The sequence below is a fragment of the Canis lupus genome, chromosome 2 (genome assembly GCF_011100685.1).
Source record: "Canis lupus familiaris isolate Mischka breed German Shepherd chromosome 2, alternate assembly UU_Cfam_GSD_1.0, whole genome shotgun sequence".
NCBI lineage: Eukaryota > Metazoa > Chordata > Mammalia > Carnivora > Canidae > Canis > Canis lupus.
The window spans coordinates 77814101-77837374 of record NC_049223.1 but is presented as its reverse complement, the minus strand read 5'-3'; the positions used below and the strand labels follow the sequence as shown (position 1 = coordinate 77837374).

The window sequence follows — 23274 nt, the reverse complement described above, 5'->3', positions numbered from 1 at the left end:
AATCGTACCAAGGGCTGTGGGGCGGATCACCTGAGACAGGGGACCAAGGGCTGTCCTACGTCAGACCCGAGATGAAGACTGGACACAGGAGCTGCGTCAGGGAGGGCTGTGGGGAGAGCCCGGGGAGGGCTGCGGGAGGCAGGGTGCCACAGAGGGAGAGTGTGGCCCACTCTGCAGCTCCAGGCAGAGATTGGGTCACCCCCGCCCCCACCGAGTTCTCCCACACTGAGGCCACAGGCTGCACCCAGGGGAGGGGGTTCGGGCTGAGGACAACTCTAAGGAGGCACCCAGCAGGGAGCCTTTAGCTGGCAACGCTCCTGGGAACCGGGTATGAGTGCCTCTACCCTGCGGGGGGACCTGGACAATGCACTGCATTATCCACTTAAAAGGGTTTAGGACTCAATAAATATTAGCTCTTAACATCATCCTCCTCATCATCATCACCATCATCATCACCTTGTTTAACCCTCAAAACCACCCTGGGAAGTGGATATATTAATACCATTTTACACCTAAGGAAACTAGGGCTCAGGGACGTTAATTCACTTACCCAAAGATGCACAGCTCATGCATGATGGAGCCAATACCGGAAAACCAGATCTGTCTGTGATGCGCGCTCCTGCCTCTTCACTCCAAGATGAAGGTCTGCCCGTCCCAATCGCCCTTCCTTCCAGAGCTGGACAGATGGCCATCCAGCGAGTCCATGGATTGGAGATGACTCCCACCAGGGCGCCCAGATCCAGCACCGAGACTCTGTGATGGGGCCAAAGTCTGTCTCGTCTCTCCAAAGCTTTTATCCATTTCAGCACTAGATCCTAAAATAGTCTAGCTCCGCATCACACATGTTTCAGCCGTAACTGTGCACTTCCAGGACTTCCAGACGTGGGGCCTTACGAGACCTGGGTCTCAGAAAGACACCCACGGCGCTGAAGTGCTCTTGGCCAGGTGCCTTCCCGGAGAGATGCTGCTCAGAGCCCTCCATGGCCCCCATGGCCCCACGATGAAACCTGAACCCACCTCTGACTCACCCCCTCCCACTGGGCCTCCTTTCCATGATGCTGGCCTGTCCCGGTCCCTCCACAAACCCTGCTTGTGCCCACCCGCACCTCTGCATAGACCCTTCCTCCTCCTGGTGCTCCCCTTCCCCACCTCCTCCCGGGCCTTCCCTATTTACTGTTTGGGTCCCAGCTTAGATGTCAGCTTCCTCAGGACACATCTCACCTCCAAAGCCCAGGTTAGGGGCCATTCCTCAGCGCCCCCAGCCCCCTGCGCTTGCCCCTCCCCCATCACATTGGGAACCTTGCCAAGGTCAGGGACCGTGTCTTGTTCACTGCGCCCAGCACTGCCCTGGGCTTGTAGCCTGTGATGACTAAATAGTGAATGAATGAACAAATGAATGAGTTGATGGTATGATTTAACCCAGTCCCCTAGAGATGACCCAGAAGTCTTATCCTGCCCCTCTGCCCCACATTACTCCGAAATCTGACATCCATCTAGGGAACCCTCCCCAACTCCCACCCAACCCAAGTGACCACCAAGCTGGCTCCCGGACACGCATGTTGCATTTGTCCTAAAATCAGAGCCACGAAGGTCCTTGAAAATTTGTCAAAGCCGGATGAGGAAACTGAGACCCAGAGAGGCGACATAAATTCCACACACAGCTGGCTGGTGGCAGAGCCTGCCCGGCCACTTGGGTCCCCCAGCCGTCCCTCGGCCTCGGTAAATCCCATCTGCTCTTCCTCAAAGTTGGGCTAAACCCCCAGCCCCGCTGGCCCCTCTCTCTGGGGGCAGCAGGGGAGGACACATCTCTTCTCCCAGCCCCTGCCACCAGCAGGACACTCAGGAGGTCTCGGGAGCCAGCAGGTCCCTCCCTCCCCGTCCCCCCTGCCCCCTGCCTCCCTGGCCCGAGCTCTGCTGGGGCGGAATGTGGGAGGCTGGCACCAGGGAGGCTGCAGGTTGGAAATAAATTCTAATCAAAGACAGAATCATTCCGTCTTCTCCCTCTGCTCCGAGGACAGCGTTTTTTGCTGGGTATTACTCATATGTTCGGAGAGAAATCTTCTGAGGTTTCTCAGAGCCAGAGGGGAACTTGCAGGGTTGGGAGGATAAAAATCTTTTCTTTTCTTCCCCCCAGGCTGGTTCTTGCTTTTATTATCTTCTCTCTCTGCCTCTCATTACGGGCAGGACTTTGAGGAGACAGATTTCACTGGGCCCCCCTTTGCTGGTCTTAAAGGCGCAGGACCCCGGGGTGCTGAGGGCTGGGTGGAGGCCAGAGGCAGGGAACTGCCAAGGGGGGCAGGAGGTGGTGGCCCTGTGTGTTGGGGACGGGGAGGAGGCAGGAGGGGACACGGGGGATGGACTCCACCAGCCACTGAGGGCAGGGGCCACTGGCAAGGAAGGCACCAGAGAAAGGAGAGCCCTTCCCACAAGCAAGGACCAGAAAAGCTCAGAATCAGTGTTATTCTTGAGGACCTTCATTCCTGCCCATCCTTCATCGCAGGGCCACCTCCTCCGTCCTCTCTCTGTCCCCAGATGGACCCACTATCCAACCAGCCCTCTCTCTTCTCACTGACGTCATCTCCTCTTTAGACCACCATGTAGCCCCCCAACCCAGCTGCCCCCCTGCTCCCAGTCTTTCCCACCCCACCACCCACAGTGTCCCCTCCATCCAGCATGAGCGGTGCCACCGTCACTTGCCCTTCTTCCCACTGAGACCAGGGTCGAACCCCAGCCACGGCCCCCTGGGGGCTCCTGCACACTATCAGACCCCTCTTGGCCTCTGCCCTCGTCTTCAGGCCCGGCCACACCCCCTTCTCCCTGGCCCTGGGACACAGCAGCTCTCTGCCCCAGGTCTTGGCACAAACACGGTTTCCTTCAGTGGGGCTTTCCCCTCCATCCCCCCTTTCCCCTTCATCCCTCCACCCCATCACTCCTGCCACATTACCCCCCTTTGTCTCTGGACCGGCCACTGTGTCATGGAGCTAACATGGTGCAACTAAGCCAAAATGACTTGTCCCCCGAGTCCCCTCCTCCGACAGGCGCTGGGGAGCAAGAGACATCTGTCTCCTGTGAGATCTGGAGGCCAGGAGTGAGCAGTAGCAGCCATGTGCTCTGAAGGTGGGGGGCAGGGTGCACCCTGGTCACCCACCTCCTGCCCACCTTGTGGTCAAGGGGTAGCACCCAGGCCTGCAGCCCCTCCAGATCCCCCTTAGATCTCTCCGAGTCCCAGGCCAGGTATGTGTGCAGCTCCGTGGCGAAGGGTGCCAGCTTGTCTAGGAGGTCACCCTGCACGGGTTGGAGGCAGGGGGAGTACAACGCGGGGTCCAGTCTCCCCTTCCCCCTGCCTGCATGCAGCTTTCCTTCCCGGCCTGTAGGGACTCAGGCCTGAGCCCAGATGCAGGGGCTGCTCCCGCACACGAGTTCCCGCACTAACCCCAGCAGCAAAGCCTCTGGCCCGCCGGTGGTAACCACGCCGCTTCTCTGATGAAAATCCGAAGGATACCCTCTCCGGTTTAGCCCTTGTCGGCACTGAACGTTAGTTTGGGTACAACATGCTCCTTTCTTTCTCACCACGCTACCTGGGAAGACCTCGGGAGGATCCTGCTCATCTTTCCACGGCTGCATCCGCAGTGCCCGCCACAGAATCTGGCACATAGCAGGTGCTCAGCGGTTCCTGAGGGGTGGACCAGCTACCATTAGCTGGCAGGACTCGAGGAAAAAGAAGGTGCTGTAGACATAAAAGGACGACAGGCCTGGGACGCCTGGGGGGCTCAGCGGTTGAGCGTCTGTCTTTGGCTCAGGGCCTGATCCTGTGGTCCTGGGATCGAGTCCTGCATCAGGCTCCCTGCACAGAGCCTGCTTCTCCCTCTGCCTGTGTCTCTGCCTCTGTGTGTGTGTGTGTGTGTGTGTGTGTGTGTCTCATGAATAAATAAAATCTTAAAAAAAAAAAAAAAAAGGCCAACAGGCCAACAAACACTGGTTGCACACCTAGTGTATGCCAGCATGAGGAGACCCTTCCCTTCTGTCTCAAACTGCATCCCACCCAAAGCTGTCTCCCACCCCAACAGCCCCCCTCCCCCTCACTGCCCACCTCCTCCATAGAATGGCCAAGGCTCCCTACCTCTTGACTCCCAACTCCCTACATTTTGGTTCCTGCCCTGTGCTCCCAGAAGTAGCCATACCCGAGGTCACCAGTGCCAGGGGAACCACCAAGCCTTGGCTCTCCTCTGATGCTACTGACCGCCCTCCTTTCCTGGTCTGGTCCCTGCCGGTTCTGCTCCCACCTCGCAGAGCATGTCTGGTCTTCCCAACAGCTGTTGCCCGAATTCTGTCCTCAGCCTCCTCTCCCTTCTCTCCTTCTCCTCACATGTCTCTCTGTGGCCTCAGCCCCTAGCCTCTGCCCAGGCAAGAACATTCCCCCCATCATCGGAACCATCACGGCCACCAAAGTCATAACTTCAAACCCAGTGTCCTGACGCCCCCCCTGCCCCATGGCCTGTGAGAGTTGTGACATACTGACACAGTATGTGGACTCACACCGTAGTAGGTGTGGCCAATTGTAAGCATATGCTTTTTATTATCAAGTGCCAGTCCAGCCCACCCCGCTGACACTGAGCCATGAGAACAGACCTTGGGGAAGGGAGACAAGTGCCTATAACCACTCACCAGATATGTCCCTGCTCTGCACCAGTCACCCACGGCACCCTGCTTCACTCGCAGGCCTCAGTGGTAGGACTTAATAAATACATAATGAATTAGCACCTGAATCAATGGGTGTACAGGGTTAAGCGCGGATTTAAAAACCCAAGGAAGGGGGTCGCAGTGCTTGGGGGGAGGCCAAAGCACCGCTTCAGGCAAGGAACACGGAGATGCAGGGGTGGATGACACGAATCTGCGAGGGAGGGCACCCAGCTATGGCGGCTGAAACTCTGGGAGACACAATCTTCACCCTCAGCTTGTAAGAGTCCCTGCAAGACCCTCAGAGACCAACCAGTCTCAGGCTACAGCCAGCCACTCGGAAGGCTCCCTGGATCTCCAGCCACTGGTGCCTCTGCCTCTGTGGGGTTGGGGGTTGGGGGAGATCGCTAGAGCTTTAGACCTTCTGGCGTGACTCTCACACTCACATGGTGTCTGACGGTTTGCAACAACCCAGGGTACATCATGCATGTAGGTACTCCTATCTCTGTTTCAGATAAGGAAACTGAGGCTCAGAGAGGTCAAATGACTTGCCCAAGAGCTAACAATATGAACCCAGGCCTGTCTGACTGGAACCTCACCCTTCCCACTCCAGCATGCTGTCTTTTGAAGAAAGCTGAAGTCTGGACCCCCATTGAAGTGCACACCAGAAGTGCACATGAGATGCTGGATAATGCAGTCGGCGCACACATCTGGTGCTCTGCATCGTGACATTTGCACGCAGTCGGTGTTGAATAATGCAGTCAATACGGCACAGTGAATGCGATTATCAGATGCATGATGGTGTTGACAAACGTTACCAGGGTGGTGGGGGTATCACAGGAACGCATCAACACCCATTGGCCCATTTACACAAGCTGGATTATCAACCCAATTAGTTGTCAGCCAGCAAGAATCAGGGCTCTGGAAACAGATGGATTTGACAGGTAGGGAGCCGGGCTGGAGGACTCAGGGGAGAGTGGGGAACAGAGCCAGGAAAGGCAGCAGAGTAGAAATAGGGGCTGGGGAGGGGGAATGGCCAGTGTGTTGGTGGGGAGGAGGCATGCCAAGGACCAGCCAAGGTCCCGGCCAGTGATTCCCGTGTGACCCATTTGACTGCGGCCCTTCGACTGGTCAAAGGAATCCCAGTGATGATGATGATGGCAATAGTGGTACCCAGTTTGCAGCCTCTCTGCTCCCCCACTGAGGCTCCAGTTGGGTGTCAGACCCCTCCTCTCTGTAGCTTCAGAGCCCTGAACTCACCTGCCACCTCAGTGTTTGGTTACCCGTCTGCCTCCTAGAGCACAAAGTGATCTAAAATCAGGCAGTCTGACCCTAAAGGTCTAATCACTTATCCATCATACTGCTTCACAGTGGATGGCTGGGTGAATGGTTAGATAAATGGACAGACCACGGATGGATAGGTGGATAAAGGGATGGACGGATGGATAGATCATGGATGGATATAGATGGTTGGATGGGGGATGGAGGGATAGATCGTGGATGGATAGAGAGATGGAGGGATGGATGGATGAATGGATGATGGATGGATGAATTTAAAAAATAGGAGGATGGGAGATGAGAGGTGGTAAGATGTTGCAATAGTGGCAGTCATGGTCATTTAGAGTCATACTCCAAGACGGATTAGGAAAAAATTGAATCAAGGTCTAGCATAGACCCCTGAATCAGGGGCCACCATCCCAAAAGCCCAGAACTCATGCCATCCTCAGTAGAAGGGCCTGAAAGGATCTACGGGCCTTTGCTCCCTAAAAGTGAAGACCGTCCTTTAGCACCCCTGCCTATGCCAGGACACAGGACAGTGCCCAGGATAGAGCCGGGCGCATTGGCCAGTCCTCACAAAACTCCAACTGAATTTGACAAGGAGTAATATTTGAACACCTACTGTGTGCTCGACACAGTCTTCTGCTGACCAGCTGGCCGGCTGGTTGGCTTCCTCCCTCTGGCTGGCTGGCGGCCTGGGCTTGGCCAGCCGACTCACAAAGCCCATATCAGCTTACACAGCAGTTGGTGTTTCCTTCGCTGTAAATGCCCTTGTCTCCCTAGATGGAGGGAGAGTGTGATGATGACAGGGGTGGTCAGAATGATTTAGTTTCAGCTCTGATGCACCCTGCCTGGGGAATTCTCATTGTCATCAGGTGGTGACAGTTTATGGTTGCGGGTATTTGAACAGCTCAGCTACTTGTTTCAATAGGCATCATAAAAAATTATTAACCAAGCAGATGAGAGCAAAAGGGACAGTGTGATCTGTTTGGGGAAGGCTTACCTGGGAGCTGCTGACCCGGGCAGAGGAAAAATATTGACACGAGTGAGTTCTCAGGGCATCCCAGGTATTAATTATGGAGGCGACTCCCTGTGGCCACTCCTCTTGAATCCAACAGGAAAGTGTTCCTGAGTCTGCCTTCCCACTATGGTGGACTTGGGGGAAATAGCTTATCCTCTAGTGATAATAAAAGTAATGCACCTCACTGTAAAAATATTTAGAGGATTCAGGGAAGTGGAAAAAAAGGAAGTAAAAATCATCCATTAAGCCTCATCCCAAAGAAAACACCATTGATCCTTTCTTCCATTTTTTCTCTTCTACGTATTTGCAATAGCTGAGATGATCATAAAAATTAACATAATAACTATATCTTAATATATGGCAGGCATTGTTCTAAGTGCTTTATGTGTATTAACTCCTCTAATCCTCCCAGCGGCCCTCCGAGGTAGGACCGTGAGTATACCTGCTTTACAGGTGGGGAACCTAAGTCACCCACAGGCTAGCTTGCCTGAGTTCACAGCCACTCGGGGGCAGAGATGGGTTCAATCAGTCCCACAACACTGTTCTATCGTGGGTCCAATTTATAGTCTCCTTTTTGCCTTGAGCATTGTGACATCCACACTTTCCCACGTCAGCACACAAATGGCAGAAACATCCTTTTTAATGGTTGCTAAATATTCCAAGTAGATGGACTACAGTTTATGTGGGCATTCTCCTGTTTCGGATCTCTCTTTACTGAACGTTGGGTGTCCCACAGCAGCAGCAGCAGCACAGTGACAGAAGAAAGCCACGCAAAGCTGGCCTCGACTCCGCACCCGAGGACCTGAGGGCAGCAACTCCTAGCCCCCAACTCCCCGCCCCACTCCCTAGATGGAAAGCCTGGAATGGGAACTCTGAAAAGGCTCCCACCAAATATATCACAAATATATCCCCGCCTGCCAGACAGTGTGGGCAGTGCACCTGGCCCGCCGGCCACCTGGGAAGCACACCTCCACCTCTTCCAGCCTGTTTTCTGCCTTATAACACAGAACCACCGATGCCAACCCTGCCTACCTCGAACCACAAGTTCTCTGCAAGGATCAGATGACATAACTGCCAGAAAAAAAGCTTTTGAAACTGGAAAAGAGTTTTACATATGCAAGGGATTGTTATTATTATAACATTAATTCAAAAACATTCTCTGAGGAGCTGCTGTATGCCAGGCATTTGTGTGATGCCCTGGGGAAATAGGCCCCCCAAGAGAGCCCCAGTGCCGCCCAAGAGGGAAACACAGTCTGATGGAGGAGGACAGACCAGCAATAACACACAGCTGGACAAGAGATTGAACAGAGGGAAGCATGGGCACTGCAGGAGCCTAAGTGAGGGAGCTCATTCGGGGGTGGGGGGGTCTCAGGGGAGGCTTCCCGGAGGAGGTGACATCTCAGCTGAAACCTAGAGGATGAGCAGTGTTTGGCTAGGCAGAAAGGGGTGGCAGACAGAGAGAACAGCAGATGCAAAACTGCGGAGGCATAAAAAGCACGACATTCTAGAAGGAAAGTATGACCAGGGCATAGCAGGTTTATAGAGCAGTGGAGGGACGCCTGGGTGGCTCAGTGGGTGAGCATCTGCCTTCTGCTCTGGGCATAATCCCGGGGTCCCTGGATCAGACTCCCCGCAGGGAGCCTGCTTCTCCATCTGCCTATGTCTCTGCTTCTCCCTCCGTGTCTCTCATGAATAAATAGAATCTTTAAAAAAAAAAAAAAAAAGTGGAAAGAGGAGAGACTTACAGTGTAGACACACCCCCATCTGCTCTTTTACCACCAGTGATCCTATAACTGTTTAGGGAATGAGGAGGGTGCAACGAGCCGCTCCCCAGGAAGGCAAGCTCACCAGGCACACTCGTGGTTGACTGAGCAGCATCACAGCATTAAGGGAAGGGACCCATGGAGTCGCTGGGTGGGGCTGTGCTTCATAGACCCATAGGGCAATCTTTAATTTTTTTTAAGATTTTTTATTTATTTATTCATGACAGACACAGAGAGAGGCAGAGAGACAGGCAGAGGGAGAAGCAGGCTCCATGCAGGGAGCCCGACGTGGGACTCAATCCCAGGACCCCAGGATCACGCCCTGGGCTGAAGGCGGTGCTAAACCTCTGTGCCATGGGGGCTGCCCACAGGGCAGTCTTTAAAGGCTTCCCCCCACACCTCTGCCCGGCCTTGGCCTCACTTCCTCCAATACGGGTTCCACTGCACCCCACTGGGGCTACCCTAAAGCTCAGACTCCATGGATCCCCAAGAAGCTCTGGGAAAGAATCTATGAGGTTCTCGATATTCCAACTTTGTTATTGCCTTTAAATCTTTCCAGCGATTTGGCTCAGTGGTTGAGCATCTGCCTTTGGCTCAGGGCGTGAACCTGGGGTCCTGGAATCGAGTCCCACATCAGGTTCTCCTCGAGGACCTGCTTCTCCCTCTGCCTATGTCTCTGCCTCTCTCCCTCTGTATCTCTCATGGATAAATAAATAAAATCTTTATAAAAAAATCTTTCCAGCGATCCTCTGAAGCCTGGATTCTTGGTCCCACTTCACAGATGAGGGTCAGGGAAGGGAAGCAATAGGCCCAAGCCACTTGTGAAACCTGTGCTTGGGGTTCAGGTCAATGTAGGCATCGGAGATGCTAGGTTGGAATAACTGGTCTGCAGCCTCCCCATTGGTTCCCTGGGGCCGATTACCACTTCTTTAAATCCTAATTTCACACCTGTCTGTATAGTAAGGACGGTGCCACTAGCTGTACGGGCTGCCATGAGGCCTTGCTGAGACGTGTTCCGAAAGCCTGTGGTGTGTAGACGGCACAGCAGCTGCAGTGGTTCCCTGATACCACGTCTGACGCCCCCACATGTCCTGCAGGCACCCATCTCCCTGAGGTCAGGACTTAGGGCCGGGTTGAACTTGAAATCTCTCCGCATTCATCAGAGGAGTAGATAAATCCGATCCCAGGCACTGGACACACTGGTGACCTGATAGACTTGCAGGTTTGGTCAGAATCCAAGATGCCAGTCCTTTCCAGCTCCGATGGCACTCCAGGAAGACCCGTGGCCCTCGGAGCATCTCAGAAAAGCCCCGGGGTCCCTTTCTGCCAGTAACAGGAACCTAGTGAGGTCCCAGTGGCCCAGAGAAACCACTCAGGGGCTTTCCTGAGGCCTCAGCCAGAAAACAAGGGGGTGAAGGTCCTGCTGTGTGTCTACAGACAAGATGCTCAACCTTTCTGTGCCCCAGTGTCTTCCCAGCTGCAGGAGGCTTGGGAGCCCACCAAAGTCCACGGAGAGTTTATGTATTTCCTTCTCCACAAACATTTATTTTAACACTATTCTAGATGCTGGGGAGACAGCTGAAAACAAGATACAGCCCTCCGGAAACTTCCATCTTCTTTTTTCTCTTCTTTTTTTTTTTTTTTTAAGATAGTCACAGAGAGAGAGAGAGAGAGAGAGGGAGAGACACAGGCAGAGGGAGAAGCAGGCTCCATGCACCGGGAGCCCGACGTGGGACTCGATCCAGGGTCTCCAGGATCCCGCCCTGGGCCAAAGGCAGGAGCTAAACCTCTGCACCACCCAGGGATCCCCAAACTTCCATCTTCTCTCCCATCCTGCTTCCCTGTTTAATAGAGATGATAATAGTGCCCACCTCATGGAGTTGTGAGGATTAAATACATTAATATACATAAAGAGCTTAGAACAGGGCCTGGAGCTTAAGAAGTGTTCCACAAGGGGTGCCTGGGGTGGCTCAGTGGGTTAAGTGTCTGCCTTGGGCTCAGGTCATGATCCTGGGGTCCTGGGATCCCGGGTAGGGCTCCCTGCTCTGTGGGGAGCCTGCTTCTCCCTCTGCCTCCATCCCCACCCCGCTTAGGCTCTTGCTCACTCTCTCGAATAAATAAATAAAATCTTTGGGGGGGGAAGAAGTGCCCCACAAACACTGTTATTAGTAGCAGCGGTGTCTGTCCCTGGGCTTAAGGACTGGATGAGATACCATTAAGTCAGCGCTTACGGTGAGACGGGCATTGCAGCAAGCATGAAAATAAAAACAGCCACTTCCTCAAATGTGAGGCGATACCATCAGCCCATTTTAGGGAGAAGGGAACTGAAGCATGAGAAGTCAAGTGACTTGCCCACAGTCTCATTCTGGTTAGTGGAAAAGGCTCTTAAACACACCCCAATTCAGGATTCCCCGACCCCAGTGCATTTGGGGCTGGATAATTTCTGTGTTGCGGGCCCTGACCTGGGCGCTCGCAGGGTGCTCGCCAGCCTCCCTGCCTCCCTGGTCTCTACCACTAGATGCCAGTGGCTCTACCCTCCTCCCCACCTTTCGACAACCAGAAATGTCTGCAGGCATAGCCAATGTCACCTGGACGGCAAAGGTGGCCCCTGTCGGGAAGCTACCCTAAACCAACCCTTGAGCTCAGAGGCCAGGACTTTCAGGCCCTGACCGGAGGCCCCCTCCTCCAACCTTGCTGGCACCACCAGAAACGCCCTGCCCAACCATGGCCAGCAGGTCGGTCCCTTTGTCAAGCACCCCACCCCCACCCACTCCCACCCCCCCCTCCCCCGCCTGCCAGCCTCTGGTCTTTGGCTCCCTCTTCCCTGCACCCAGACTGCCCTTCTCACCCCCATCTCCAAGGCCCCGCCCAAGCCCACCTGCTCCCTGAATGGGCCCCAGCCCAGGACTCACTGTTTCCTGCCCAGCTCTGCACCTGGTATCCTACCTAGTCACCAGCGTGTCTGGCCTTGCCGGCTCCCGGTCCCGGGGCCCCACCCTCAACTCCAGACAGGAGCCACCTGAGGGCAGGGGCTGTGCCTGACTCATCCCTGGGTCCCCGCACCCTGGGCGGGGCCAGGCACGGGGGCTGGCTCCCTGCTCCCTGCTCCCTGCTCCGTGCACCTGGCCCATCCGAGCTACTGGCCATGCTGGGGAGAGGCCCTGGGTCCGGGAGGCAGCTCCGCAGCCCGCTCTGGGGCGGTTAAGGAGTGCGAGCCGGACTCGGACTGTCCGTCCTTCTGGCTCCTTCTGAGGACTGACAGGGCAGGTTCTGCAAACCCTCCAGCCTCCGGTGGCTTCACAGGTGACACGGGGATGACTGCCCGCGAGCCAGCTCGGGAGGATTGCTGGGAGCACTCCGTGCGCAGTGCTCTCTCTGGGTCCCCGACACGGACAGACGGACAGACGGACGGACGCGGGTTCCCGGGTGAAGGTGGGAGAAGGCGGGGCGCTCCTGCCCGCGCCCGGGAGGTCTGACATTTGCATTTCTTGCACGAGGAGGGGACGGGCTTGCCCGGGAGGTCTGACATTTGCACTTCTTGCACGAGATGGGGGGGGGGCGCCGCCGCCGGGGAGGCCGCCAGGCGCAGTAAATAATTCACACAGATGAACTGGAGATAAGTGCGGCTTCGCGGGGGATCGGGTTCAGGCCGGGAGGCGCGCGGCGGGGGGCCTGTGGTCTCCCCAGCCCCGGAGACCAGCGCTACCGCGGCCCCAGGTGCGGCTCCCCGCGGGGGGGGGGGCTCCCCGGAACTGCCCCGCGGGGCGCCCGGGCCCCGCCCGCCTGCACCCGCCGTCCCCATGGCAACCGCTGGCTGGGTCCAGGGTTCACGGCCAGCGGGCTCCTGGCTCCCTCGGCCTCCCCCGCCCGCCCCGGAGGAAGGGCGTTTGAGGCTCCAGGCTCTGGGCGCAGGCCGAGCCCAACCCCCCCTTATCCTGGAGCAGTTGAAACCGGGGACTCTGGGGGTCAGCGCCCCAAGGGGTCAGGCCCAGCTCCACGACTCTCTGGCTGTGCCGCCCCCGCCGCCTGCAGGAGATCCCACAGCTCTGTGCCTCGGTTTCCCTTATCTGTAAAATGGGGATAATAATCATCGTCACTACCTCCTTGGGTGATTGTGAAAATTAAACAAATTAGACGTGAGGGATGTAGAAGGGTTCCTGGTGTCCAGTGAGCTCCTCACAAGGGGAAAAGGAGCCCCAGGGGGGCAAATACCTGCCCACGGTGATGGTCACACTGGGCCCAATAGGGGTTGGAATGCAATGGCCACCACCTGTGCTGGCCCCTGGCTTTTGGGGTCCCCCAAGGGTTTCCTAAGGTTCCTGTGACACCACCACCCCTTCCCAACTTCTTGAAGCTGCACTGTCCTCAAAGGGTCATTGACCAGCCAGTAAGGTCCCTGAAGGCCCTCCCCAGTGCCAGCCAAGCACTATCCCACCCCACCCCCATCCTTGGCAGATGAGTCCTTAAAGGAACATGATTTAGTTCATTAATTAGTTCATTTCCTCAGCCCCAACACCCTCCCAGACCCAGCCACTTAAGGCCTTGGCCAGCAGCTCTCTGCCTCCCAGGACTCCCCTCTCCCGGGCAGCTTCCAGCCATCCCTGCCTGCCCCCCATCTGCCCAGCCCCCACTGCCATCCTGTTAGGATTTCCCATGGCATGTTTCCCAGATCCTTCTCCCCCTTTAGCCTGTCCTCCCTGAGGTCCCTTTCCCTCTGGTGACCCTTTGTCCTCATACAGCTGTTTCTGGGTCAAGGACCTTCCTCCAGGCCTGTGGGTGTGCACGGCCCCGGGTTAAGGACAGACCCTCTGATGGGAAAGGTAACAAAATAAACCAAATCTTCCTCCCAGAACAAGTGGGGTGGTGGGGCCCCGAGGCGGGCTCCCTTTTGGGACTTTGGGTCATGCTGGAGAAGGCGCTGGGGCCCCTGGGCACAGGCTCTCTGTCCCTAGGGGCCACACCACCAGCTCCAGCCCAGCTGCCAGGTTTCCCCGGATACAGCCCGGTCCTCGGATTTATTTTTGCATATGGTTTGGGAGAATCTCTGTTGCTGGAATAACGACAACCTTTTTTTTTTTCGCTTCTGCTTCCCTCCAATAGGCAGATTTTATAAACCAGAGCAGCTGCCTGAGGTTTCCAAGAGAAAATTCTGCACAGTTTCTAACCAGGGTGACAGTTCCCCTCCACAGGAAGTTGCTTTTATTAAGGTTGTTGGGTTTTTATGTTTCTTTTTTTTTTTTTTTTAATCTGATTTTTTTTGTAAGGCTCCATCTACCGGTCACCAGGCAGCACCTTGGGCCTTGTGGGCATTTTTGTCCCCCCCCCCTTTTGCCTGGAATTAATGATTACATCTAAACCACAGTGGGCTTGCCCAACACAGGGCAAAGTTGAACGGCTAAAAAGTGGGTCATTCACAGGAACTGAACAGAAGAATCCCAGGTGATGTACGGAGATACTCTGCTCATCAAATTAACTCCATACACCCCAAGTGATTTCCTTCCAAAGAGGACAGTGTGGAAAGGAGGTGGGAGAGTAACTTCGCAGTGGAGACCCCTGACAAATGCCACCTCAGTCACGTGATCAAGGTCAGTATCAACAGTGCTAAGTCAGGTTGATAGCATGTACTCTTGATATGATGCAATGAGAAGGGCAATTCACCTCCCCCGTCTTCCTCCCACAACCCATAACCCCAGTTGAACCATGAGAAAAACATCAAGCCCCACTTGAGGGACAGTCTACTACGAAATACCTGACCAGTACCCCATCAAAAACCAGAGAAGTCTGAGAAATTATCACGGCCAAGAGGAGCTTCAGGAAACACGATGACTAACTGGGATGTGGTGTCCTGGATGGGATCCTGCGACAGAAAAGGGACATTGGGTAAACAGTGAGTGAGATCCAAATGAGTCGTGGAGTTTCATTAATAGCGGTGTACCACTGTGGGTTCCTCCATTGCGAAAAAATGTACCATAGCCTGGGTGGCTCCTTCGGTAAAGTGTCTGGCTCTCGGTTTCCACTCAGGTCATGATCTCAGGGTACTGGGATGGAGCCCAGAGTCAGGCTCTGCGCTCAGCGAATCTCTCTTCCTCTCCATCCCCGTCTGCCCCTCCCCTGCTCTTGTGGGTTCTCCCTCTCTCTCTCTCTCTCAATTAAATAAATATAATCCAAAAAAGAAAAATGTACCATAGTAATGTCGGATGCTTAACAATAGGAGAAACTGAGTCAGGGATCTTGACAAACCCATGCTATCTGTATAAATTTTCTGTGAATCTAAAACTGTTCTAAGTAAAAGTTTATTTTGTTAAAAGTAGGTTTCAGGGATCCCTGGGTGGCACAGAGGTTTAGCGCCTGCCTTTGGCCCAGGGCGCGATCCTGGAGACCCGGGATCGAATCCCACGTTGGGCTCCCGGTGCCTGGACCCTGCTTCTCCCTCTGCCTGTGTCTCTGCCTCTCTCTCTCTCTCTCTCTCTCTGTGACTATCATAAATAAATAAAAACTAAAAAAAAAAAAAAAAAAAAAGATAGGTTTCAGGCAACACCCAAGGCCCAGGTCTCTTTGGTTCCCTCTTTTTGCCCGAACCAGGGTCTGAGCTGCTGACTTTAGTGGTAACCCCGTCCCAACCCCATTGCCATGGAACTGCCATCCTTTTCAAGCCCCAGGAAAAATCCCACTTCCTCACTGCTGTCTAGTCAGTCTCTGGCCCACCACGGGTGCTTAGTGGGTATTTGTCAAAAGAATGAAACTGGAGGACTTCTTGAAGGAGAAGATCCAAGCAGAGAGCCGTGCTCTGCCCTTTCTGGGGCAAGAAGTCAGTACCTGCAAGTCCCCATTCAGAGAAGGACAGCTTCCAGCAATCTGGTTAGAAGTGGGTGGGAGATTTCTCTTAACACAGCCTTTGGGGAACAAGCATTCAGATTTACTTAGGATTGCACTCATCGGAGTTTTGAGGAGCTGATGAAGATAATAGTCAAGGGACTCCTCCAAACTGCTCCCCAGCCCCCACTCCCCAGCCCTGTGGTCCCTGCATTGCCTCTCAGTAGCCCCAGTGGGTACTTCTACTAAGACAACGCTTCGTGCAACAGGATCTGTTTGCTGGGTTCTGAAAGTCCATTGCCTGGCACCCAGCAGGCACTTCATATGTGTTCATATCGATGGCTACCACTTATTATGCCCCAGGTTCTAAGTGGGGGAGCGGGGAGGAGGTAGGAGTTCCTATTTCCTCTTTTGTGGCGTAGGCATTATCATCACCCCCCATTTACAGATGAAACAAAGGTCCAAAGAACTTGAGAAACAGGCCTCAAAGCACGACTAGAAAGTATAGGGTAAAGGTTTCAAATCCGAGTCATCCAAGACCTACACCCATGCCTCTTATTCTCCAACCAGCCACCCTAATACTGCCTTCCCCTTCCAGTGGGCTGAGGGCCTGGGCATCTGCTCCCTGCTGTCCACGGAGGCCCCCTGCGCTCACTCCTTCCTCTGCAGCGTCCAGACAGCCCTGATCTTCAAGTCTCTTTCCTTTAAAACTCAATTTGCCAATTTTCCCCTTAGAGGTGCTTTTAGATACTCCTCCGGGCTGTCAACCTGGACAGGCCACGGAAGCAGAATCCAGGGAGATGGATGCTTATTACAAGCATTCAATTAGTGAAGTTTGAACAATGCAGCCCTGGCTGCTGGATCGATGCACGGGGGCTCAGAGACCCCCCTTCCCCTGCCTTGGACTTGTAATGGCCTTTTCCATATTTATTACCACCCAACCGGATACTTCAAACATATTCTGCGCTTGGTGTGATTTGGTATCTGCCCAGTCCCCGCAGTGCCTTCTCAACAAACGTTTGCCCCGATGCTGGAGTATGTTTAAAAGATTTATATTCCATTTTGCTGAATGGAGTCCTCGGGAAAAGCAGACTCTGTCTTCCCAGCCAGAGGATCCTGCCTTGGCTGATGAGGTGGCCTCCAGCAAGAACATTTTAATACATCACTTATTAAAATGGACCCAGAGCCTTGGCAGAGGGCTCCCGTGCTCCCCCCTTCCCAGCAGAGGGCAGCTCCAGGCCTTCCCTGACACGTCAGAGCCCTGCCTCCCCCCTGACCCCTTATTCCGTTGTCCATTATGCAGAATGGCAGAGACCATAACCTCCAAACAATGAACCAACAGCAGGATCCTGAGGCTGAAGGACACTGGCTACAGCTGGGACTGAGCCGGGGTCTGGGGTCAGATGATTCTGCAGCCCTGTCCTGGAGCAAGGGCTCTGGGTTCTACTCCCGCCCAGCTGACTTATTAGCAGAGAGACCTTATTATGCAAGTTACTTAATATCTCTGAGCCCTGGTACCATCGGGATAAGAATAATGCCTACTTCCTAGGGCTATCGTGAGCCTGGCATACAGTAAAAGCTCAATTAATGGGGTTGTTTTGTGGTACCTTCTAGCCCCTGGGGGGCATCCATTTCTTCACCTACCAGAGAGTTAATCGTTGTGGGTTTCCAGGGTTGCCGGGTCGATTATGCGAGAGAATAGAAGGGCAGCTCTGCTTTGAGCAGTTAAGCAGTAATTACCCCTGGTAGGGGCAGAGATGCGTCCTCGGAAAGAATCTTTTCATATGGCTCCTAACCTTCCCTGCAGATTGAGGCCGAGCAGAAGGTGGGGCCTGCCCCTAACTCCCAGTGTGCAGGACAAGCACAGGGGAGAAGAGAGTCAGGCTCCATGGTGCCTAAAGGCCCAGAGGCTCCAAAACACTGGGATTCTCTGGGGTCGGAGAGCCAGGTTCAGGAACAGAATCGCACACCTGGGGAAAATCACGCTGGCGTCCCCTGTCATCCTGCTGGCACCAGCAGATCCCGCTTGCCAACCATTCCTACTAATGGCTGATAGGATGTCCAGCCTTCTGCTAGGCCCTGCTGAGACTCAACACCCCATTGACTGGGAAGGGGAAATGAGACATCACCCCCTCCCCCACAGGCCCTCTGGAGCCCCTCTCTCCCCCAGCCGCCACCACCCTGGGGCCTGTCTTACCTTGATGTCTGAGTCACAATCAGGATCCTGTCACCGTGAGCTGTGTTGTGACTCCCCAGCTGACAGTTTTACAACAAACACATTAAAAGCTCCCAGCACTGAGGCTCCTGGCTGGAGAACAGCCCCCAACAGAAACCTCTCCAGGCCTTTCTTCAGCCAAAATCCTCCCCATCCATCCTCCCACAGGACCAGCTCCACCACCATTAACTACCCCGGAACCCAACAAAAGACTGAGATTTTTTTTTTTCATCACGAGCCTTTTCAAGGGGTGATTGGGGGAAGCCAGAGACCTACCAGGCTGGGGGCCCCCCGAAGACGGGGCTCATCCCTCATACAGTGACCTGTGAACTCTAGAAGGCAACGGTGGGGGTAGCTGGCCCCGGGTGAAGCATTCTATGGGCATATAGTGGCCTGATACCGAGTGCGATCACCCGCTGAGTGTTGCGTTAATTCTCCCACAATTCGATCCCCACCTTCCCGATTTGGCAACTGAGGCTTCAGGGGGCAGGCGGGAACACTTGCTCAAGTCCATACAGCTGGGAAGTGAAGGAGCTGGGATTTTTAATCCAAGTCTCCCAGCCTCTAAACATTGCTCTTAACAAGCCACCTGCCTCCCAACACAGGCGACCTCCTTCTCTCCACAGCCCGCGAGGGATGGCAGAGACGACAGGCAAGCAGGGAGAGCCCAAGGAAAATCCAAAGGGAATTCACTCTCCCTTGGGCCAGTCCACTGTCCTTCCTGCCATCTGAGCCCCAATCCACAGGGCCCTCCACACTGTCTTGCTGCCTCACAGACCAAAGCTACCGTTCCCTCCTTCCTGTCTGCAGCTAGCAGACAAAAAGCAAGTCCCCGGAACCAAAGCAGAGACAAGAGAGGAGTGAGACACAGGAATATTCTTTTATTGTACATTGGAGAAATAGCCCTGTGTGCTGGTTAAAGGTGCAACATCCAGAATATCGAATTAAGAAAAGAGGGAACAGGGTAGGGAAGAAACCTCTTGAGGTCCAAAGTTGCAAACAAAAAAATGGTAAAAGATTTCCTCACGCAAGAGGCGTTTTTGCAAATACCATGCAAAACAGGCAGCTGGTGTGCCTTAAGAGAACCCCTATAAATAACAGAAAAGACACTCCAAGCATTCCTTTACGTGGACTCAGAGCACAGGGAAAAAGAAAAGAAACCAAAATGCCTTTTGGCATTTCAAGATATTTGGCACTCTTGTGATTACATTTTTTTACAGCCCATTAAAGAGAATAAACTGACACAATATTAGAGAAAAAAACAGGCTGCTCACACAACAGACTGCAGGAAAGAGGTTAGAAAAAGCTCAAGCATTTTTTTCTTTGTTTTTGTGGGGTTTTTTTTCCTGACATATAAAATGTGTCCATTTGCATTAACTTGGGCAAATAGCTTGCAGCAACAAAGAAACACAAGCTTTACAAGTCATTTTAAAGTAAAACAGGGATTCTTCCTTTGTATCATTCCTTAGAAAAGTTCTCTGCTTGTTTTAAACACATTCCCGATAACTTCAAAAGAGGACCAAAATAAAACAATATCTATAGAGATCATTTGCTGATTTTTTTTTTTTGTACATCCAAGGATAACAACATAAAAAAATAAAACCGGACAGCATTTCACATCCAAGTGCACAGAACCATTTTTGCAAGATTAAATAATGTAAACATTGGGAACAGCCAAATCAGCGAAGAATGCCAACACCTCAAAACACCCGGTGTTGCCGCTTCATTATTTAAGTGGTTCAAAAATCCAGATCTATAATTGCGCAATATTCACTGTATATAAAAAGAAATGGATATTAATTTTGACAAATAGCTGCAACTGAGACTTTTTATTTCTTTATATGTGTGTATATAGTGATTTTTAAATTTTTAAAATTTTTTTTTTATTTTTATTTTTGCTGAGGAGCCCAGAGCCTTCTCCTCCTCCTCCTCTTCCTCCTCCTCCTCCTCCTCTTCCTTCTCACGCCTCGTCTGTCTCCCGGCCTGACATGAGATACAGGTTGTTGATTTCATCGTAGGTAGCAAGCTAGTAATAGATTTCAAAGTGCTTTCTCTTTTCATGCTCTTTTTGCCAATAACTGTTACCGCCGGTCTTACTCTCCCTTAACTCATTGTCTTTGGGGGAGTTAGACACCAGGAGGTGCCTTGTCTGTCATATTTTTCAGCACGTCATCAATTCTATCATCTTCAATAACAACTGCAAGAAAAAGGGGAGAGAAGGAGACGTGAGCGCGCCTGGGCCTCGCCGGGGGTCTCCGACGTCGCCCGTTACGCCCCGGGTGCGGGGGGGAGGGGGGGGGGCTGGGAAGCGCGGGAGGCGGAGGGGGGGGTTCCTCGCGCGCAGACACAGCCCCAACCACTCCGCCTCTGCCGGGGGGCGGGGAGGGGGGGGACCCCGTGCCGCGTCCCTCGGAACCGCCCCCCCCCCCCCCAGGCTGCGTCCCGGCTCGGTTCGCAGGAAAGGCTGCAGAGAGGGCGCAAACCCCGCAGGCCCGGCCGCAGCCCCGACGCGCCCTGGCCGCGTCCTCAGCCCCCCGCACCTCCCCGGGCGCATTTCTTGAGCCAGAAGCCTCCCCGGCAGAAGAGGGCGGGGAGGAGACCAGGTCCGCGGGCCGGGGACCCTCGGGGGTGCCCCGAGCGCGGCGCGGGTGGCCGAGGCTCCGGGTGCGGAGGGGCGAGGAGCAAGGGGGCTCGCGGGGGCCGCGGCGGGTGCAGGGCGGGTGCAGGGCGGGGGGCCCCCTGCGCGCCCCCCCCGCCGAGGTCAGGGCCTCCCGCCTCGCCCCCCCCCCCCCCCAGCCTCGCCTGCCTCAGTCCCGCCCTCGGTCTCCCGGCGTGCCCGTCACCTGTCGAGGTCTCCGGGGCTCTCTCCGGCCGGGGTGTCGGTCTCCCTCATTGTTGCAGCTGCTTCTCTGTCCTCCCCCGACTGGCGTCCCCGGCCGCCGTCTCTCCCGCCCTGGCTCCCTCTCCCGAGCTTTGTCTCGCTCGGCCCCGGCCCCTCGCGGTCTCCCCGGAACCGCCACCCGCCGGCACCCTGCCCCCGCCCCCCCATCTCTGCGTCGCGGTCTCTCCGGGCAGCTGTCGTCCCCCCTCATTGTCCTGGCGCCTCCGGAGCTCCTCTCCGCGCCTCCGCGCGTCCCAGTCTCCCCGGGGCTTTTCCAGCTCCCGCGCCGAGCGCTCGGACTCGGCCCCCTCCCCCTCCCCCCCTAAGTAACAATGAGAAGCCCGTGCGCCCCGAAAGCCCCTAGTCTTCCCGCGGGAGTCGGGTCCAACCCCCCCCGCAGTCCTCCACGCCGTCCCTCGGGGCGCCCTGGGACCCCCCCAACACACACACACCCCGGGCTCCGGAGCCAGTGCAGCTGCGACTCCACTGCGCAAAAGGGGAGGGGGTGAGACGCCGAAAAGCAAAGTTTGGCGCGGGAGGGGACCCGGGACGAGCCCCGCAGCCCCCGCGGCAGCCAGAGGCCGCCACGCCCCCCGGGTGACCCCCGCCGGAATCAGGCCGAGGGGGAGGGGTTTCGGCGGCCCGCGGCTGCCCGGCCCGCAGTGCGGGATCCCCCCAGGGCCGCGCGACGGGACTCCGTTGGGTCGGAACCGCTCGGGCCTGCGGGGGAGCCCCCGCCAACCTGGGCCCGGCCTCGGCGCGCCCGACACAGGGGCGCCCGGGGGGCCGCGAACTCACCCCGCTTGCTCCGGCCGATCTGGCCCAGCTTGGGCGGCCGCTTGTTCTGCCCGGCGCCGAAGAAGTTGTTGGTGTCCTGCAGGCGGCAGGAGAAGATCTGGCCCACGTCGCCGCCGTCGCCGTAGGGGCTCAGCTTCTCGTCGCCGTAGGGCAGCACCTCCGACATGGTCGCGTCCGGGGGCTCCGCGGCGGCGCCTCCTCCGCCCGCGTCCCCGCCCGCGGCGGACAGGGTCAGCGGCGCTGGGGCCGGGGGCGGCCGGCCGGGGACGGCCCGCGGGCTGCGGCGGCGGTGGCGCCGGCGAGGGCCCGGGGGGCACCGCTGGGGCGAGAGCGCGCCGCCCGCCCGAGCGACCCGGCGAGCGCCCGGCGCTGCGCTGCGCTGCGCTCCGGCTCGGCGCGCGAGTGGCTGCTGCTCCGGCGCCGGCGAGCAGGACTCACATCCTCGGCGCTCCCGGGCGCTGGGCGGGGGCCGGGCCGGGCGGGGCCGCGAGCCGGAGGGGGTGTCCCGGCGAGCCCGCGGGGCGCGGGGCCGAGGCAGGCGCACCCCGGGGAGCCCGGCGGGCCGGTCCTGGGCGAGCGCGGGCGGCGGCGCGGCCTCGGGGAGGCTGACTGGGGAGCGGCGGGCGGCGGGGCGGCGAGGGGCGGAGGGGGAGGGGAGCGCGGGAGGAGGGAGGGCTGGGGGCGGAGGGGGGAGGATGCCCGGAGGGAGGGAGGGAGGGAGGGGAGCGCGGAACCGGGAGGGAGCCGGGGAGACGCGCGGAGGAGAAAGGCAGAGGGAGGCAGGGGGACCGGCAGGGAGAGACGGAGGGGAGGCCGGGGAGAAGGGGGAGGCGGCGGCGGGGCCGGCGCGCCGCGGCCGGGGGAGGAGCGGAGCGCAGCGGGCCGGGGCCGGCGGGGAGAGGGGCGGGGCGGGGCGGGGCGGGGGCTGGAGCGCGGGGGGGTCTGCACGCAGGAGCCGGCCCGCGAGCGAGCTGCGAGCGACAAATGCCGGCCGCGGCGCGGAGGCGAGGCGCGGCGCGGCGCGGCGGGCTCGGGGAGGGGGCGGGCGGAGGGCGGGGACGAGGGGACCCGGGCCGCGGGGAGAGATCCCTGGAAGCCGCGCGACGTCACGGGGCCGCGCGGGCCGGCCGGGCCGCCGCTCGCTTCCTGCCCCCGCCCCCGCCCCCGCCCCCGGCCCCCGCCGCCCGCCCGCCCGCCCGCGCCCGGGGCCCCCCGCGAGCCCCGCCCCGGCCCGGCGGCCTCCGGGCGCCTCCGCCGCCGCCCCCCCGCCCGCGCCTCCCGCGGGGTGTTTACCGGCCCCGAGCCGGTGCGCGCCGGCCCCGCCGCCCGCTCGGCCTCCCGCGGGGAGCTGGGGGGAGGGGCGCGGAGGGGGCGGGGGGACCGAGGACCACACGCCGGGAAGGACAGATGGACGCGGTCTCCCCGGAGGCCGGACGCTGGGGCGGAAAGGTCGTAGGGCGTCAGGGCGACCTGAGGACGCAGCCTCCCCGTCCGGCCGCGGGCGCCCCACCCCCGCCCTGGCGCCCCACTTCACACGCCCCGGGCCCGGCCCCTCGGGCCTCACCCCCCCTCCCCCACTGCGATCGCCCTGGAAGGCCCCGCTCCCCGGCCGAGGCTCAGGACTCGGGCTCCCGCGGGGCCTCGGGGTGGAGGCGGGGGGGGGGGGGGGGGGGGGTGGGCAGGGGCAGCCCCGCCTCCCGGAGGAGAGGGGAGCGCCTCATTACGCCGGGCTCGCCCGGGATGCCCAGCCCTCGGCGGCGTCCGCTGCCTCCTCCTCGGGGACGCCCCGGGCCTGCAGCCCTCTGCCCTGGGGGACCTCCCTGCCAGC

At 57.3% G+C, this 23274-nt stretch overlaps 2 protein-coding genes and 2 long non-coding RNA genes across 13 annotated transcripts in view; 1 reads left to right on the top strand and 3 right to left on the bottom strand.

The window, feature by feature from the left end:
* LOC119870456 overlaps window positions 1-12424 on the bottom strand; it is a 186438-nt gene extending 174014 nt beyond the window's left edge. For 5 of the 8 annotated variants that reach the window (XR_005356078.1, XR_005356082.1, XR_005356084.1 and 2 more), the window contains exon 1: window positions 551-1838. Coding sequence is in view for 1 of the 8 variants with exons in the window: in XM_038531761.1 (XP_038387689.1) it covers window positions 551-753; window positions 11686-12224 (742 nt within the window). In the remaining 7 variants the exon portion in view is untranslated. Of the gene's footprint in view, window positions 1-550; window positions 1839-11685 lie in introns of those variants that run through there. The other 3 variants (XR_005356079.1, XR_005356076.1, XM_038531761.1) reach the window with 2 other exon arrangements.
* LOC102157062 lies at window positions 11680-14734 on the top strand. 3 transcript variants are annotated; one of them, XR_005356087.1, is made up of 5 exons: window positions 11680-12209; window positions 13479-13559; window positions 13840-13946; window positions 14157-14324; window positions 14433-14734. It is a non-coding gene; the product is annotated as an uncharacterized LOC102157062 (long non-coding RNA). The 3 variants fall into 3 exon arrangements; XR_005356086.1 differs by having other exon boundaries at window positions 11682-12042; XR_005356088.1 differs by lacking the exon at window positions 11680-12209 and adding an exon at window positions 12579-12847.
* On the bottom strand, window positions 12551-17705 carry LOC111093716. Its single transcript, XR_005356089.1, has 3 exons — window positions 17197-17705; window positions 14489-14596; window positions 12551-12806 (listed from the first exon to the last, which is right to left on the bottom strand). It is a non-coding gene; the product is annotated as an uncharacterized LOC111093716 (long non-coding RNA).
* A 923-nt stretch (window positions 17706-18628) lies between these two features.
* Window positions 18629-21695, bottom strand: CAMK2N1 (calcium/calmodulin dependent protein kinase II inhibitor 1). The gene is made up of 2 exons (XM_038529647.1): window positions 21447-21695; window positions 18629-19964 (listed from the first exon to the last, which is right to left on the bottom strand). Exons 1-2 carry the CDS (start codon window positions 21610-21612, stop codon window positions 19894-19896), a joined length of 237 nt encoding a protein of 78 aa, XP_038385575.1. The 5' UTR covers window positions 21613-21695; the 3' UTR covers window positions 18629-19893.
* Between the last annotated feature and the right edge of the window lie 1579 nt (window positions 21696-23274).